Source organism: Caloenas nicobarica, chromosome 1 (genome assembly GCF_036013445.1).
Source record: "Caloenas nicobarica isolate bCalNic1 chromosome 1, bCalNic1.hap1, whole genome shotgun sequence".
NCBI classification, from domain to species: domain Eukaryota; kingdom Metazoa; phylum Chordata; class Aves; order Columbiformes; family Columbidae; genus Caloenas; species Caloenas nicobarica.
Window position 1 is genome coordinate 175,494,386 of NC_088245.1, and position 18,588 is coordinate 175,512,973.

Here is an 18,588-nt window from a genome sequence, read left to right on the forward strand (position 1 = left end):
CCCGCAGAAATCATATTCTTACAAAGACTATAACTGTAGTTGCTTACACTTTTTGCATTTACAGATGCAATATGCCTGACAAGCAGATCAAAGCGGTGACTTGCGATCCTGTGCTTAGTTTATGGGAAAACCCAGAACTGACATTTGGTGGCTGCATGTAAATAAAATCATTTGCTCCAAAGAAAAAGTGTCATACTTAAAATTCAATATTTTTCTTTTCAATATGAAAGAAGCCTTTGGCATAAAATTTATTCAGGGTCACACTTCACCCATAACCTGTTTCTTTTTCTTTTTCAAACCTGAACCTAGTTACACTTGAATATTTGCAGTCCCTCTAGATTGTCAACATCATTGTATAATAACCAACTTATTATAGAAAGCAGCAAATGCCATGCTGCCAATCACTTGTCCATCACACTAACAGGTGCACTGCCATTGTCAGTGTCAGGCTGGATACTGGGGATCAGTTAGACAGGTGGAGTAATTTACTCATCTAGTAGTGGCAGAAGGGGACATCTTATCAAGGAAAAAAGAGAAGTGGCTTCCCTTGGTTCATTTGGTATGTGACTATATAACTTGGATTTGTAGTATCTGTGTAGCAACTGATGCACAGATTAAATTTTACTCTAAAGGAAGGTGAGGAGGAAAGTTCTTTTAGGTATTATGCAAGAATATCTGTTTTTCCTTTTTCTTCAGCTTATCATTCTCGCACTCTCTCCCTGTCCCCCATCCTGAACCTCTTACTGCTGTCGTCTTAACAGACTGCTAGATACTAAACCCTTCAAAGATCTGTCAGTATACTGGAGTAAATAAAAAAAGAAAAAAAAAAAAAAGAGAAACTTCAATGAGAACTAGCAATTCTCTGTTTTAAAATATTTCCCTCTGCCATTTTTCTTGGCGCTGTTTAGAAGAGAGGTGGCCAGAACATGCTTTATCATTTCATCTGAAATAGAATAAAAGTAGCAGTTATTACAGCAGTACCGACGCCAGTCTTCAGCCATTCTAATCTCTGTAGCCATGACAGCAGCTGGTTAATACCCAGAAAGTTTCTAGGGGCAACAGAGAAAGAAGTTTCTTTATTTACCTGTCTTTCTCTGTTACTGTCAGTGTGCTGGACAATTTTTCTAGTATCATCTGTGGCCTCCTGACGGGAGCTTTAAACAGGAGAGCTAGGCCTGGTTTGTTTGTACTTGTAGCTCCTGACTAAAATCATCTGTGGTCAGGTACAACCAGTAATTGCCTGGGCCAGTAAATAGAGCTATTACTTATAAAAGAGATCTATGAGTCTTCAAAGTCAGAACCGTAAAGGCAGCCTCAGAATAAGCAGTGGGAAAGAAGAATTCATGGGCATGGTTTTGAAACCTCACTTTTATTGCAGCACAGAGAGCAGTGTCTGGTTGCTGGATGGGAACACTGGAGGTTAATTCTAATTTATGCACAGAAGCGTTGCTAGGAGTACCTACCATGTACCCTCATGCTAGAAAAACTGGGATGTAAACAAACTATAGCTTGCTAAAATGTCAGTTTTCTTTAGGATACTGCTAATAATAGGCTTGACCTGTAGGCTGTTGGGGGAATTTGCGGGGCAAATGGCTCCCATAATCTCCAGTTCCATCATCTGGATATGTAGTTCAGCAATTCTTGTAAACAGCAGAGCTTTCCCTCCTTCTCTTCTCTGTCTACCAGAACGTAACAGGCAGTGCTGAAACTTTAGACAGCCTTGGGCATAGTATCACATTATACCTAATCTGATGTAATTACAGGCTGCTGCCAACAAGGATGCTCCCAGCCCTATGCCCCTGTGCTTCCTGTTGCTTATCTTGTATCCCTTTAAAGGGAAAAAAATATAGGTTTTTTCCACTAATCAGTGTGAACCAACTATCTTCTGGCTGCAGGAGTTCTGGGAGATGAAGAGGACTAGGATTATCTTTTTCAGTGGCAGGCAGCGATTAGGTGGAGGGTGAAACTGCACCTGTGCAGTCCTTTCCTATTCTATGTGCACCCCTCTCATGCACCTAAATCTTCCTTCTGTTTAATTCACTCCTGTTCCCCATAAAGTGACACAAGCCCATTACCATCATGCATTAACTTCTTTGGTGAATTTTTTTGACAGCACTGTAATGTTGCCTCTGTTTAACTTGTATGATGTTTACTGGTATTAAAAAGCATTATCCCACCTGAACATTCTGTTTACCAGAACAGCATGCAACCCCAAAGCCTGTGATTGTAGAAGAGATTTTTTTCTTTTTCTTTTTTCTTTTGATGTAATTTATAAAGTTCAGAACCATTGACAAGGTTGAAGGTTTTGATCCAGAGCATTTTCTTTTAGGTCTTTTAGGTTACTACTTTGAAATTCAAGTTGTTAAAAAGCAAAAACAAGAGTATTTTGCATAGATGGAAAAATGAAACAAAAGCCAAACAATGCTGAAAATAGCTCATTATACTGGACACTTATAGAAAACATTTTGTTTTCTCTTAAATCCATTTTATATTTTAAATTGGCATTATTGCACTGTGTTAGAAAACTGGGCTTAGAAACCATAGATCAAGGTCAGGTCCTGGAAATGAGCCTGAGGCTTCAGCTACACAAAGACCCAGGGCTGGATGCGCATATCAACTGCTCTGCAACTAAAGCAAGACCTTCATATTCCAGGCTTTTCTCCTTTCTAACCCCTTTCTTCCTAGAAAAAGGAAGTGCAGGTGTACACCCCGATTGGATACTAATCTGTATGATAATTTGGTAAATTGGGCCCCTAAGGCATGCTTAAATGCATACAGCCACAAAATTTCCATCAGCATCAGGACTTTTGTCTCTGCATCAAGAAAAGCAGAAGCCAGGTGATCCCCAGCTCCAGGTGGTTTGCACAACAGGGCTGCTAATATGGAACTGAAGTTTAATAGAACACAAGGCTGAGAAACTGGAGAAGCTGGGTTCCGGTTAAATGCCTTTTTGGCATAATACCTGTTTTAGCAAATGCCACTGCCACTTCTGTTTGAGAAAGTATTTGAAGTCTGAGAACTGAAACACTAAGAACACCCTCTAAAGGTATAGATCAGGAAATACATTTATTGCTATTTTTTCATAATAAAGTGTTCAACAGCAAAATGACTGCAAATATTTAAATTAGATAAGAAACCTCTGCAATGACATAGCCTGAAGATTTAGATTGAGAGTCCCCTATATATTTTTTTCTCTCTCATTTGGACAGAGATTGCAAAGATCAGTTCAGTTATCACAGCTATATTGACTTTCTTTTTATTTTCAGAGGTACTTTAAAACGTAAATTATGCTATTCACTGACAATAAGCATGCTAGTGTTCTTTGCTGCTTGTAGTTCTCTCTATAAAAGAAAACTCCCTCTAATGCTGGCAGTCCAGCTCTTTGCATGAGAGCTGAATTCCCCTTTTCTCTCTCACCCTTACAGCTCAGTTTCTCAAAAAAAACCCACCACACCACCTGTCTTTCAATGTCTTTTAAATATTTCTTCTATTTCTGCTACGTAGCGCAATCTAAAAGGAACGCAGTCTTTCACCAGTTCTGATATTATGGTTTCTCACCTAGTGAGACGATTTTGTCTGAACTATAACCAATGCTTTCAGATGTGGAGTGTAAAGCTAAGTGTCTGTACCCATAGTGAATTGAATAAAAACGTCCATTAAATATACCCTATATGGATTCAGGAGCTGAGCTGTTAAGTGTAAGGTCTGAAAATGTTGGTATATGTATTCTGTAGCAATGAAGGGGAGAAGGAAAGGATAACATTAAGAAAAAATAGCAAGGATTTTTTTTTAATCAGAATTCATTTATGATGCTGCCATCAAAGTGTGCATGTGGAAGCATTTCTTTAGAAAAACTGAATTCTTTAAATGCATGTTGCTGCTTCAGTAGCAAAACTAAACTGTAAAATGCTAGGAAGTTCTTCCTTTATCATTGGGTTGCTTTTATGTGTTCATAAAAGCTCTAATAATAGCTTCATTTTTTGAGCTCTGTACACATTGTGGAATTCAGGTAGTGCTCAGTGCAGTTCAGAGGAGCTGTATAGAGTGCGATGTGTTCAGGCGCTGTTTTGTGTGTGGTTTTTGTTTTCTTTGTGTGATAGATCAGAGAATAGAGACAGAAAATTTCAAGGAGTTTCTGGCTTAAAGAGTGAATACCTTTTTCTGCTTGGAAATTTATTTTCATAAATCTCATTGGCATGATAGGGAAAGTAAAATACTTAGGGTATGTAACTGTCCTGATGAAGATATACAGACCTCCTAAAAACTTAATCTGGTGCTTAGAGTACAGAAGGCTGAAGTTTTGCTTATATAGCTAAAATTGTTACAAGATTGAAACCCCAGAGGCCAGCTCCAGAGAGGAACTGTGTGCTCAGCTCATGTATGTGCAGTGGTTCATTTTTCAGCAATTTTTTCAGCAACTTGCCATTTAAATGTTATCACATAAAGGCACTGGGGATTTTTCATCTTCTGTTGTTAACTTGAGGTGCCATACTGGCAACTGCATGTAGAAAAAAAAAAAAAAGTATATATATCTATATAGATAGATAGATTTTTTTTTTTTTTTTTTTTTTTTTTTTTTGTTAAGAGCTCAGCTCCCTGTTCTTAAAGTGTATTTTAAGAAATGTCTCAGTTGCAGTTTTGGGGGAATGCTTGTATTGCTGCCAGCTTACATCTCCCACTGGGAGCCACTGTGGAGCAGGGATTACCTCGAATAGGTTTTAGCAGATTAAACAAGCCACCAAAAAAAGCTTTTCTTTATTTTTCCTTCCTCTCTTTACAAATAACACAGTAGACAGAAGGGGATGAGTTACAATTTAGTGTGTCAACCATAACCAACCTTTATCTCAGGAGGGTTTTTTTCCAACTCTATTAACATATGAGTAAGATATCATCTGAAAACTCTTAAAGATAATAGCAAATATGTATATGATCTCCAACTTGTAGGAACATGTAGCTTTTGTTAAGTTTCTGCACTGTTGCTACATTGTAATTTTACATTTCCCTTCTCAGTCAAATGTTCTCTTTTGTTTTGCCTTTGCTTTCTGGGACTAAAAGGCATTTAAATTTTGAATTAGTGTATACTGACACAAACCAGTTCTACTAAACAAGATTTTTGCTAAACAAGCTTTTCTTGCTTTTACACTGAATAAAATATCTTTTTATTTCATTGGGAAGAAAATAGTAAAGCTTATGCCTGCACACATGGGCTGTGGTTCTGTAGATGCAGTTGCAATTCTTGCTCGTTTGACTCCGAGGGCTGTTGGAGTCCAGTTGAAGTTTTTGCATTTAAGCTGATCATTGGGTTTCAAGAGTGAGAAGATGCTGTGTGTATGTACTCGGAGCCTACACTTTACCTGGTATAGAGAAATGCCATCCGTATAGTTTCTTATGGTGTATGGCCACAGGTCGCCACTGAGTTTCTATCCATAAATGTCGCTCTGTGTGAATAAAGCAGAAGTGGCAGAGCATCTTCGAAATTCTATTTGGAGAGTAAAAGTAAAATTCTATTTGAAAGATAGGCCACATGCAAAAGATGTTATCTTGTTAAATTGTTGCCTCATGTCCTATCTGTATGTAACTGCAGGGATTTTTCCACATCATAATAATACCTTCATTGTTCTAGCTGATTCCTTGTTAGAATCTGTAATCAGTTTCATATTTGTCTCCAACTGAAATCTCTTCCTCAGTAACTCCAGCCATTAAAGGTGAAATGATGCAGCTTGCTTCACTGATGAGTGATTACATATTAATTATACAATACAAATTCATATCGTTGAAGACACTTTATAAGATTGCTGGTATTTTTCCCCTAAGTTGATCCAAGATGGGTGTACCTTTATTTCTTCTACAAGCTTTATGAAGAAATTATTAAAAAAAAAAATTCCTAGGCCTTTCAGAAAACAGTTGCATATCATTCAACTAATAAAAATATTTCCTTTTTCTAAAGAAGTGAAGTGTATACTTTAAAGTCTATGCTTAAGGTCTAGTTCTATATTCTGACAAAATTCTTGCAAGGGAAAAGCAATCACTTAATGCTTTCCAATCCCAAATTACTGTAAGAGGTGCCCAGCCTCATCAGTTCCTCTCGACCTTTGTATTTGTGCACTCTGTATACTGTAAGTAAGGACAAGTGTAAAGTATAATTGCTAGTTATGACTGAATTGGGGAAAAGGGTTAATTTTTCCCCAGACAGCCTAAGCTTCTGAAAAGTTTTGGTGGGTTTTTTTGGGGTCTTTTTGTTGTTGTTGTTGTTTGTTTTGTTTTGTTTTGTTTTTTAAAGTTCCCTCATATTCTTTGGAAACTAAATTAACTTCCACAGCAGTACAGTTTATTGTGGATGAACGATAATGGGATTAATGCTCATACACAGAAAGCATGACACTGTAAATCATGTCATTCTTGAAATGCAGTTACAGTCAAAAAGGTAACTGTTAAAATGACAGTGTGGAGTTCCATATTTATTCTTTCTCAATGATTTTCCTATTAAATGTGTTCAGCTTGCAATTCAAGAAATGTTTTTCCTAAATGCCAGCTGTTTGGACTGAACTTGAAATCTTAAATCTGTCTCTCAACTCTGATCCACCAAACAGAGTTTACTTTCTGAAACTTAGATGCCAGTCCTTTTTGGTGATGGATGAGGCAGAGTAGGACCCAGCTTGTTCTTCCATGTGGTAGCTGGAGTGACATTAGAACTCCATTGCAACTAATTATGAAAACTTTGCTAGATGAGGAAACAGATGCAAGTCTGTAAATAGAAACTGTTATGTGGACAGGAAATATGTCATTTTTACATCTTACATTTTGTCTGTGCATACCAAAGTAAGATAGAACAAATACAGTTGTCATTATCTTTCCTTTGTAAGGAGAGAAAATACCTGAAAGGTTGGAAGCTGGGCTATCCAAACCCACAAAGTATTTTCAAAGTCTCATGTGTATCACTTTAAGACTGAATTACTTATATCTATGGCTAGTAATAATCAAATATTTTAACTTCTTGAAGAGTTGCCCTACAAGGTAGCACAGCTGTAAACTGAAGGGCTGTCCAATGGTACTTGCTTGTCTGGGAAGCCTATCTTCAAACTCATTTTTATGTTCACTGGGGTCTTTTTTAACACTTTCTCTTTCCATTCCTTATCAGTTTTCCCCCAAAAACAGAATCCATTAACATCTCAATCTCTTTCACCTGGCTTCCCTAGAGAAGCCAAAGCCTCTAGGTCTGAATATGACCAGAATTATTAAACTGTGTAATCTTAACCAGCTGGTACAGTGTCCATCATGTTTGTAGGCTCCTTTTTTCCCTGTCACCTATCTTCTTTTCCATATAGAACAATTGGGCCATTATTTGGTTCAGTAAAATGCAAAGATTTAAAACAAAACTTTCAGTCCACAATTTGCTAAATATTTTCCTTGGCAGAAGCTTCATTACACAATAAATGAGTCCTTTGGAAACAGCCAACTGCTTCATATAAAACAAGCTCCTGTTCCTTTATTGCATTCGGGGGAGAACAATGAAAATTCACTGTTACTGGCCACATCAACCTGAATGAAAGCCAAATAAGAAAATTGAAAATGATTGTCAAGTTCATCATATCTAATACAATAGAAGCAAATTAGAGTTATCTGCAGCAGCAGAAGTAGCAGCAGATTGCATTATAAATCATCATATCATTGACAGTCAATTACATTCAAAACTTTTCAAGCATGAGACAGCAGCACTGTTTATCTACTAACAAACTTATTCAAGCCAGAAAACACAGTGTGGGTGCATGAGGAGAATTTCTTGGGGGTCTGAAGGATTTGCATTAAAAAACAGAATTTCAGCAAAAACATATTCCATGAAGGGTAGAAAGGACAAAGCCTGGTTTGATGCAAAATTATATCTTTAAGCCTATTCTAAATTTCTTCTTCCACTACAGTAAACGCACATTTTGTCTATTGTCTGGGAGAGCCCTCTAGTAATGTCAACTTATCTCCAGGCTTCTCTCCTTATTTACCACTTCTGCTTTCACAATACTTCTAAATCCCTTCTGAGTTCCCAGCATTTGCAACCTTCCCTTGTTCTTTTGTTTGTTTGTTTGTTTTCAATTCGAAGTACATTTTTAGTTTGTCTCCTTCAGGAATGAAGAGCTTTCTGTAAGTTATCCAAAGTAAGGAACCTTGCATTTTGGGGAATCAGTGATTCACGTAATGGATAATGTGATTTTAAATGAAGAAATTCTAATCAAATAGATTGTGTAAAAAATTAATATGAATTGAGAGAATAGTCTTGACAATATTTTACCGGTCAGTTTATTGTACAAACTCTGAGAATTGGACTGAACCCTCAGAATTAAATGCAATTTTTTATCCACTGGAAGTTACAATGGTTGTGCTTTCTGGCTGTTCCTGTGGGCACCAAGAAGAGGACAGAGCAGAGGCAAAAATTTCAGCCCTGAGGGGAAGGTTTGTGATTTTGCTGTAGTGCAAAAGAAGGAGAGAGTGCTCCATATGATGGTCCATCTACTTTTTCGATAAATGTAGAAAGCCCTGAAGCAGTAACAGAATGTAATACAGGGTTAGTATTGATCTTATATCCACATGCCTGTATGAGGTGGGAGAGTTCGTTGGGTTTTGGGGAGAGGGTGTTAAGTTTCTGTTTATTTTTTTCTAATTGAATATGGGTAGATCTCTAGAGGCTCTCTTTAAAGATCAGGTCTCTTCATATTTTTGGAATGACTTGAGAAAACTATCATGCAGTAGAGCAGTGAACTGCGCTAACATTGAATTGGGTAAAGAGTTAAGGTTGAGAGCTGTTCTGCTGCTTTGCAGAATAAATGATTTATTTTTAATAAGAAATAATAATAAGACTTCTGGTCTGAGGCTGTCCTTCTGCAAAAGCTTTGTGCTCTCAGTGACACTGTCTCCGACCCATCCCAGTCTTCTCACTCAAATTATACTGCATGGAGACATGACTGTGATTCGCTCTCAGTTCCAGTCCTAAACCACCAAGTAATTTTTGTCATTAACCACCCAGCTCTTGGTGTCTCTGAGATGAGAGCAGGATGAAGGTGAAGAGCCAGCTTGTTACAGTTGCCACATATCGCTGCTGAATTTTAGTTTTACTATACCTGAGAAGTGATCTGTGGGTCCCTCTGATATTAGGTAGCCAGCTGAAGTGCTAAACATAGCACTTCTTGGGTAGTTAAAAGGAAAATAGACATATAATTACAGAATGTGCTTCAGATATTAGGTGACTTAAATAATATTAAGAATCTAGAACAAAAAGTGAGATAATGTAGGTACCAAGCCTGAAGATAGGTAGGATGATCCTGTTAAGGCTAAATCAGAATGAACACAAACAGAAATTGTTACACCAGCATTGTTTTAAAGTGCTAATGAATTAGCTGAACAGGTATAAAAGAAAGACTTGTGCATAACGGTGAAATCAAAAGTGCGTGTGCAATTTCGTATATCTGGAAACAATAAAAAAGGCTCTTAGCTAATGTCTGTATCAAGGAAGTAAGGAATAAAAATGTGGATACCTTGGGTGGAATTCAGATGCCGGAACAGAGTTGTCCCATGCAGTTTGGGATGCCCTGGCACACCCCAACTATGCTGTTCTTCTACAAGGATGTAGTTGTCCTAAGAGCCCTACGTTCTGTCTGCCCTACAAGACAGCAGATTCCGTTATGTGGCAGAATCTCTGAGGTATTTTAAATGGCATTAGACATCGCTGTTTAGGAAACTGAATCTCATCCAGTCTTTGGACTGTTGTCATGTTATGAAAGGCCAACTGCAAAATATAAACCAATTATGCAGTCAGTGTGGTTGTTTGCTTTTGTTTCAGTAGATGTTTCACTGAGTCTGTGCTGAAACCTACATTTCTGTGGTTAGCCAAAGTCTAGCATATTTTCAAAGATTTCCAGTTTTACGAAGTCCTTTACACAATTCTGACTGTAAATCATATAGTTATTTATCCATCTGCTGTGCCTCTTTTAGCTTTATACAAAACACTTTTGTACTCACTATTGAAATAGTGAATACTAAATTTAGTATGTAAGTAGTTTTTTGGAGGATTATGTTTCATATCCTTACCATGTTAAGAAACTGTGGCGTTCGGCTCGCTTGTTTGCTTTAATGCTTCTTGACAGCTGGGGTATGACAAAAAAGCTTTTCTGTATGCTTGTTCTGAAATTTTTTGGACTGACATTATCCAGTAGCAACAAATAAGCCCTATTGACCCAGGTTATTTTACATTCACTTTCACACATTTCACATACTGATTTCTGTTGTGTACTTTAATTCAAAGGAATAGATCAGGATTAGTACCTCTGTGAGTGATATTTGGAGAATGAGTTAAGTCAGAAGGACATGATTATGTTTATAAATGTGTATTTCAATAAGCATAATAAAAATAAGCATAATAAAATAAGCATAATAAAAAATTTTGAATTGTGCTTTTGATCACTTGAAATTGAAAGTTATTACCATTATGTTATCATAAATACAAAAGCAAACTTGTGATAGGAACATAAGTTAAGGTCAAGAGTTGTGATTTGATCTCAATAGCATAAAAAGCTATTCAAATCGCAGGTTTCTTGTTTCGCTTTGTTGTTATTTTTCCTTTTATTAGCCAAATTCATTAAAATTTGGGGAGAGTTTTTCAGTGGCTTTCTTTTTAGCTATGCTCATCAAAAGATAAATAATGTCTTCATTTTTTCACCTGTACTGAGCTACATGATTCTGCTAGTGTTGATTGAAATTAGTAGGATGCCTGTCTTGGTTAATGCTGTGTATGATCCTTTATTTTAAATACTGGAATTAGTTTTGGAAACCCAATTTTCTGCTTACTAGCTTTAAATATTTGGTTTGATTTAACATTCTGAGCAGGCCCAGACAGGGCTTTTACAAAGCGGTACTGACATATTGGTAAGTAGTACTTAGATTGTAGGAATTCATTTGATACTTTGTTCTTTCCTTCTTATTGAAGTGTACATATTGCCAACTAATACCTGGGAAGATGCTCAAACGCTTGAACATATCGAACGCTCAAAGCCATCCCACTTCATATTAATTCATCCAGAATTTCAGCTTTATCACAAAAGACTTTGTATTAAAACAATATATTTTTTACAGTTGCAGACCCTTGATGTCCATCTTTGCTAAATGCAACATGACCAAATTTTTGTACTTCCAAGGAATTTTTTTTTGAAAAGTCTTCTGTTTTGCAGTGGTGCCATCTTTGAGGGTTTATTTTGCATTTCTTGTTGGATTGGGATCATAGTGGGATGGAGACAACTGTCTGTCTTTGGTTTTAACTGCTTCCCAGTGGGAAATATCTTATCTTTAAAAAGCCCTATTAAAAGCTATGGAAACGCATTTTTTCTCAGAATTCTGTAGTGTATAGACAACATGCATAATTTATGTAACACATTTGGGATTTGCACCTCCTTTCTATTATTTCATAGGAAGGAAAATGATGGATCGTCAAATCATGCTACATGTTCTAATTTTTGATAGAAAGAGCGAATATGTTTATACAAGGTCACTCAACTCCTGTAAGAAAGGTTATTAATGTGAGAAGTTATTTGCTGAGGTAAACCAGCTCTGCTAGACAGCAAAATTCATCATTTCAGTCTTGTTTAGGCATGTACAAAATACACTATAACTGTTAAAAATTCAAGGGAATTAGTGTTTTAACCAAAATATTTTCAGGCTATCCTAACAGTAATGCTCAGGATCGATGAGAACTGATTTTGACAGTGTCGACACAAGTGGTTTCTCTGACGCGACTGAAGGTTTAGGTTGCCAACTGTCAGCTACGGTATGCTGACACAGGGTTGGGTGTGCAGTGGCCTCACAGAATGGGTTTTCTCTCCTCCTGTTTGCAAAGAAGCAAGGCCAGGCTTGCAGGTCGTTATTGTGAATTTAGCTAAGAAGATGTAAATTGTGGCAAAGTGAAATTGCACCTGATCGAACAAATTTTATGCCTTCAAATAATTAAAGATTTCTTTTATACTGACGCTTTTTTTGTTGTTTTCCTTTAAATAAGTTTGCCTTTCATGTTGTGGTTGCTTTTTAAAACACTTGATAGTTTGTCTGGCATCCAAGTCAGTCTCCTGGAGTCCTATTATATTAGTATTCATCTTGTTCCGTATATGTATCCTCTGTAGTTTTAAGGAAAATTATGTTGATTTTTTTCCTGTTTGCTAGCAAGTATCAAACCATGTTTCCTAGGACTCCTGTATTCAAATTGCAATTGAAACTTCTTCAAGATGGTGATCACAGAATAGAAGACTAGCTTTGTCTAGTCATCAAATATTTTTCCCTCTAGATAATACAGTACCAGTATTTATACTAGTTCTGTTTTTGAACGGTCAACCGTTAGTACTTAAAGGGCAGAAGGTTATTCTGAGACACATGGGATTTCCTGAAAAATTGCAAAAGTTTTTTTCAAAGAAAAAGAGAGTTGTGCAGTAGGGTGTTCAGTTTCATTTTGATATTCTGAAGACCTGAGTTTATCAGTCTGAGCTTGGCAATTGTTTGTGACCCTATACAACTGTCTAAGACTCAAATTTTGAACATGTTTGAATAAACACTTGGAACCTACATTTCACTCTTCTTCCTCACAGAGAGGAAGATGTTTAACAGTAGAATGAGGATAATGGACTTTGACAAAGTTCGGGATCAGATAAGTAAGCTCCTTGAGGAAGATCATCTGAGCTATATTGAGAACTGGAGACACACACTCTGGTAGAAGTACAGCTGCAAACCCTTTTGAGACGTGCAGTCTTCATGCACCATCATACAGAATTATTTGACCCAATACCCAGTGGAAGTGTTTTAATGAGAGCACATGAGAAGTGTGATGACATAGGGTATGTAATGAAGTACATGCTAAGGTACGGCTGCCTAAAAGAAATACCTTAAAAAATGAAATTTATGAATAAAAGTAAAAAAAAAAAAAAGAATGAGAGCTTTCTCTGAATCTTCTGCTTTTTGAGGATGCATGGAGGTTGAGGGAGTCCATGGGGATTATAGGAATGTAAATATGTTACTGGGATTCAAAATAAGAAAAAAAAAATAAAAGAACGAGGGTGTTATAGCCAGTCTCATCTGAATCCTTGGGAATAGTCTAGAGCAACTTGTTAATATAATTTAACTCTAGAATGATTTTGACAGAGTAACAGATCTATAGAAATCTGTAGATGCACACACCTTGAGTTTAGTACACTCTTTTATCGTGTCCTACATGACATTTTTGTAGGCAAACTTGGACTCCATTTAATCAATATAATGTGATGTATATGAATCAGTTATCGTTAAAGTCCTTTCAAATTATGAAGGCATGTCAACAGAATCCTGCATTCATCTGTCCAGCAGAAAGTATTCTTTTCAGTGTTTTCATTAATAATTTTGATGATAAACTAATGTGTCTTCATAAAACTTTCAGAAAAAAACCCAAGGTTTTAATAAAGTTCACATGTGTAGAAGGTTTGTTGGGGACCAGCATTCAAAATCTTAGAAAACACCTCTAAAGTGACAAGTCGATATTCATTCAAGTTTTGTGGGAAATGTTACACTCACAGAGGAGAAATTAAACGCATCAAGCCAAAAATACCTGGCAAATCAGGTGATAGTCAGTGAGAAATCTAAAATGAATTAACAATATTCTCCTGTAAAATGTATGAACAGTATATTGTTTACAAGATGTGGAAAATAATTATTCAAGTCAGTGCTTCTGAGGCCATATCTAATGTATTGTTTAGTTTTGGTCATCATGGTTTAAGGAAGAGTTGAGCAAGCTGGAGAAAATCCGAAAGAGAAGAGTAAGAATGATGAGTTTTGAAGACATGACCTATAAAGAAATGTTGATAGAATTTGTTTTATTGAATCTAGACAAAAGAAGACTCAGACAAAATATGAGGTCTCTGTTATGCCAAAAATTGATCAATTGCTTTTTTTGGCCATCGAATGAAAAAGAAGAATAAATTGGGTTAATCTATGGATTAAGGTTAGGGTAAAAGACATAAAAGCTTATCAGGCAGTAAACCACTGGAATAAATTACCCACAAATATTTTATTTCCTGGAGTTTTCCTCAATTTTGCCAGATGTCTGACAAATAAGTCAAGTGTAATCACTTTTCTTCATTTTATGTAGTTGAAGTAGACGTTCTCTAAGATCTCATTTCCCATTCATTAATACGAATCCATAGTATTTATATTTATTGTACTGGGTTCGTTTTGCATTTTTGTGCCTCAGTTTCTTCTCCTTAAAATACCATAATATTTTTTCTACATTTTGTACTCACAGGAGTATATATACATGAAATATTGAGATTGCTTGGATACTGTGACAATAGAAGCCATATACGTTTACACAGTAGAGTGATAGACAGCTAGTCTACGAAGTCATTGTGAAAATGACATCTCTCTGTCTTGAATTCTTGCTCCCTATTTCTGGGAGAGTAGAAGATACAGCAGCTTCACAGAGCTGTAAAGGAAGTATCTAACCTCCGTTGTGCCTCTTGGGACCCCTTGGACAATTTTTGGAGAAGTGTTATTTGCATATCTCCCATCAACTCTTTGGCAAGTATGGGAAAAGTTCCCAGCTGCCAGTTTTGACAGCCACAGTTCTGGCAGCTGCTAGTCTTGAAGGGGAAAGAAGAAAAAAAGGAAAAGTCATAGCACTGGTATTTTTCTATAGCTTGGGTAACATTTAATATTACCTGCTGAAAATAATAAAAATAAAAAGGCACGAATGAGAAGGAGAGAAAAGGATTCCAACTCATGTAGCAGATAATAGTAATTTAGTATTTTAAAGCAACTCCATGACTATTTCATCCCTGAACAGTTCCACTTTCAGCTTGTTAAACTGAAAGTGGAAATAAGAAATTACAGGCTGAAGGAATGGGGTTAAAAATAAAGCTTCGGTTGGGCTGGCAAACTGCAACTTCTTGGGGAAAAGTGGTTTAGCTAATGTCAGTTTTCTTTTGTAATTTCCACAAGAAAAGGTCTGCTACTGCTAAGTCTTTCTCAAAACGGATGTTACTTCAATACAAAGGTAGAAGTATACAATAACGATTATGTAGAATAACTAATTTTTTAGGTGTTTGAAGGATTTAGAGACACAACTTAATGAAAGGGAGAGGTGCTGTTTCATATATTTTATTTTTACTTGCAATATTTTGATTGTACAATAAACCAGACTTTTTTTAACTTTTCACTTAACTGTGTGGTAATTTTAAGGAGAGATCATGATGTGCCTTAGCACTGGTTGCTGGTCATTTTAGTGGGATTTGTATTTTCATTCACTAGGAGACTACAGTTTTCTAAATGCAAAACTGATGTTATAAGAAATTTTGTTTGAGTAGGAACCGCATAATTTGACCTGGAGGTCACATTAGATTTTCTCTTGTATTGAAGTATCATAGCTAGTATTAACCTGTAATTGCCTTTTGTTTTCTGCTATATGTTATCATGATGCATTGCCATTATAATAACAAATAGCCTGTCAACACATTTACTGGACCGCAACCCTCTTGGGATAATCACTGAATTTTCATCAAGACTGCAATGATTAGTGTTTCTGATTATGATAATCAAATAACTAATTAGCTATCATGTTTCAGAAAGACATACAATTAAAAATGTTTTCAGAATACGTTAAAATGGAAGTTTTCAGGTACTTCCACTTTTTTTTTTATTTTTTATTTTTTTAAGGATTAGAGCATGTAGGAAGACATGGACATGGCCAATTTTTATTGAAAAGGAGCTGAGATTTTTAGAAATATTAAAGCCTGATTAGATGTCAGTGTAGAGGCAGAGAGAGATCTCGTCTTCAACAGATTGCCTCGCAGGGGTGCTGTATTGTAGTGCTGGGATAGTGTTCTTTAGTCTTCTTACCTGTACATTCATTTTCTCTTCCTTTATTTGCATGTGATGAAAGCTTCTGGTGTTATTTCATTTAGTTTTCCTACCTTCAGAAGTGAGTGTCTGACTGGAACTTCTGGATTTCGTGGGTTTTTGTTTAGTTTTGTTTTGTTTTGTTTTTCTGTTTTGTTCTATTTAATGGTAGTGACAAAGCAAGAAGGCAACACAAGGAACACTGGAGTTTGTTAAAGGATTCACTACAAGCATTTCCAGTTTCTTGCTTGTTTGCAGAACTATTGCTGGATCCAGATACTTGCAGTTGCGTTGTTTTCCACTCTGTCCTTCATCTGTGCTCATTTTAAATGTCACAGAGAGAGGTGGTGACATTATGGTAATTTGTAATGGAATCCAGTGTTACATTGCCCCATTTCTTTGACCTCAGCAAAGAGCACTTGCTGAGAAGAACAGAGGATGATTACCTCCCCTCTGAGCACGAACTAGCTGCTATGGCTACATGACCTTGGATTTAAAGAAAAAACTCTAAAATTGCTGTGCATAGGTTGTACAGGTTTTGTGCCTAAAACAAAGAAAGGATTTCAAAGAGAATTTTTTTTTCCCTTCTGTGGCTGAGTTTATAGATTCTTCCTCATACAATATACCTCTCATTCAGAAATTCCCCTGTCTAAGCTTGTGAGATCAGTTTTCAGTGAATGTGAAAAGAAATGAGGCTCATATGTATTTAGGATATGCGTTTTAAGAGATATCAAGATTTTATAGGAGAATCAGATGAAAGACTAAGTATTGCAGTTTATTATGAGTTCGTGGCTGGAGTCAGACTGTACTTATCAAGATAAGGATTTTGCCTGAAAGATTGCTGTGGTTTGATCCTCCTGCAGCCTAAATGCAGGAATTATTGAGCTCCTGACTACAAAAAGACTCTCAAAGCAGCCCCTGAAACTATATCAATTCTATACTGCTAGAACATAAAAAATGGTGGCAAGATCAAAGGCATAGTTCAGCCATTACTGCTCCTTTTAAAAGAGAACTGAGCAAGGTCATGTAGGAGGACCCTATGAATGGTGGAATTGAAGGAAGATTTCAATCTCCCTTTGAAAATACACTGGCATTAATATGATTTTCAAGAGCATGAATAAGAAGCTCTACAGTCAAAGCACTGCTGCAGGAGCTGGTTTTTGGCCTTTTTCATGTCAGTTACAATTACACTGGAGCTCCAAATAAGAGGTGAGTAAAGCCTGAGGACATGATTCTGCATTCACTCCTCACTCAAAACTCCCCCTCACGCTCAGTGGGAGTATAAGGGAGAGTCTTCTGTTACGCGACACTGCTTCAGTTCTTGATTCTGGTTCACAGTGAGAGAGATTCATTGTGCAATGGATTCATTGTGCAACTTCCTTGTTTCTCCTGAATCAAACAAATGAAAACCAAAGGAAATAACCTAGTAAGAAGATTATCATTCATTTTGGGAAAAATAATCTAGTTTTCTCCAGATGTGTTCTGCTACTTTGATTTTAAAAGATTAGGTACTTCACTCTTGTTGAAAGTCGGAGACTATTGAGCTCTGTCCAAAGAATAACTGATATTTTCATGTAATACCTTTGATTTTGGGTCTTGACACTAATTGTTTTCTTTTCTCTTGATGGTTATCAGACTGTTAATGATATTGAACTCAAATATCTAAGACTACCAATGACTTGATGGATTTTATAGTTTTTTTTTTTTCAGGAGAATAGGAAAAGTAAAATTGCATTCTGAAGAGTTGCAGAATGAATGTCAGTTGTAGGTTACTGTAGCATTTCCCCCTCCATCTTAAAGAGAGGTTTTATTTGTTCTTGAGAGAACACACCTTAGCTTTGGTATCCCTTTGGGCTTTGTAGATTTCAAAATTTCAGAGCAGGATAGACTGTTTTGTGGATTGAAAATGAGGGGAAAAACAGTGATCTTTTCAGTCATACTGAACATCTTCCTGTTTTCATATTTAATATCTTTTCCCTCCCTTGAAGCTTTCTTGTAATTGTTTGTACTGCAAAGCTGGCAAAAAAGAAAGCTTAAGACAGTATAGAAAGATCATTTTAATCTTCATTATATTGTTATGTGATATTATAGCCCAGGTTCACAAATCAACTTATTTCAAAATGTCTTCTTTATCCTGACCTTATCACATTCACTGTCCCAAGGTCCAAATAAAGAATATGTTCTCTATCTAAACTCTAAAATGAACAATTGTATGAGAGTGCACGTATATTTGTGCATGTAATGAACACAGAACATTGCTAATTTTAAGACTCAAATATAATGTTTAAATGTACTACAATACATATTACTGTTAGCTTTCTATTCCCATAAATGGCTAAACATATTTGAAGAAAAACTGTATTTTGAAGTTTGCTTATATGTCTGATCACATCTGCTGAAATGCATCTACTTTTGGATGGATTGTGACAGGTGCTTAGAATGGTGTCTTCCTTTAAATTCACTGATAGTTTTTATGACAAAAGGTAAATTTGAACTCTGAGCTAAAATACAGATAGTTTCCATATTTAGACAGGCAACCACTTATGTTAATCAGATACCAGTATTACAGTGTTGTACTTCAACTGTTTCAGAAATAAATTTCTGTTGAAATATACTGCACAGCAGGTTGTTTTTTTTCTAGCATTGCAGTAAGGTCATATTTCATATTAAATATGTAAAAGGAGTTAATACTGCATTGTAAAG

The 18,588-nt window shown here is 36.2% G+C and overlaps 1 protein-coding gene across 7 annotated transcripts in view; it reads left to right on the forward strand.

Annotated features, from left to right (window-relative positions):
- Nucleotides 1–18,588, forward strand: part of PCDH9 (protocadherin 9) — a 680,268-nt gene that overhangs the window by 234,448 nt on the left and 427,232 nt on the right. For 2 of the 7 annotated variants that reach the window (XM_065642204.1, XM_065642230.1), the window contains exon 5: nucleotides 11,452–11,465. The exons of 4 other annotated variants lie outside the window; for them this stretch is intronic. In XM_065642204.1, the coding sequence (XP_065498276.1) occupies nucleotides 11,452–11,465 (14 nt within the window). Of the gene's footprint in view, nucleotides 1–11,451; nucleotides 11,466–17,165; nucleotides 17,177–18,588 lie in introns of all 7 variants that reach the window. One more of the 7 variants, XM_065642195.1, reaches the window with a different exon arrangement.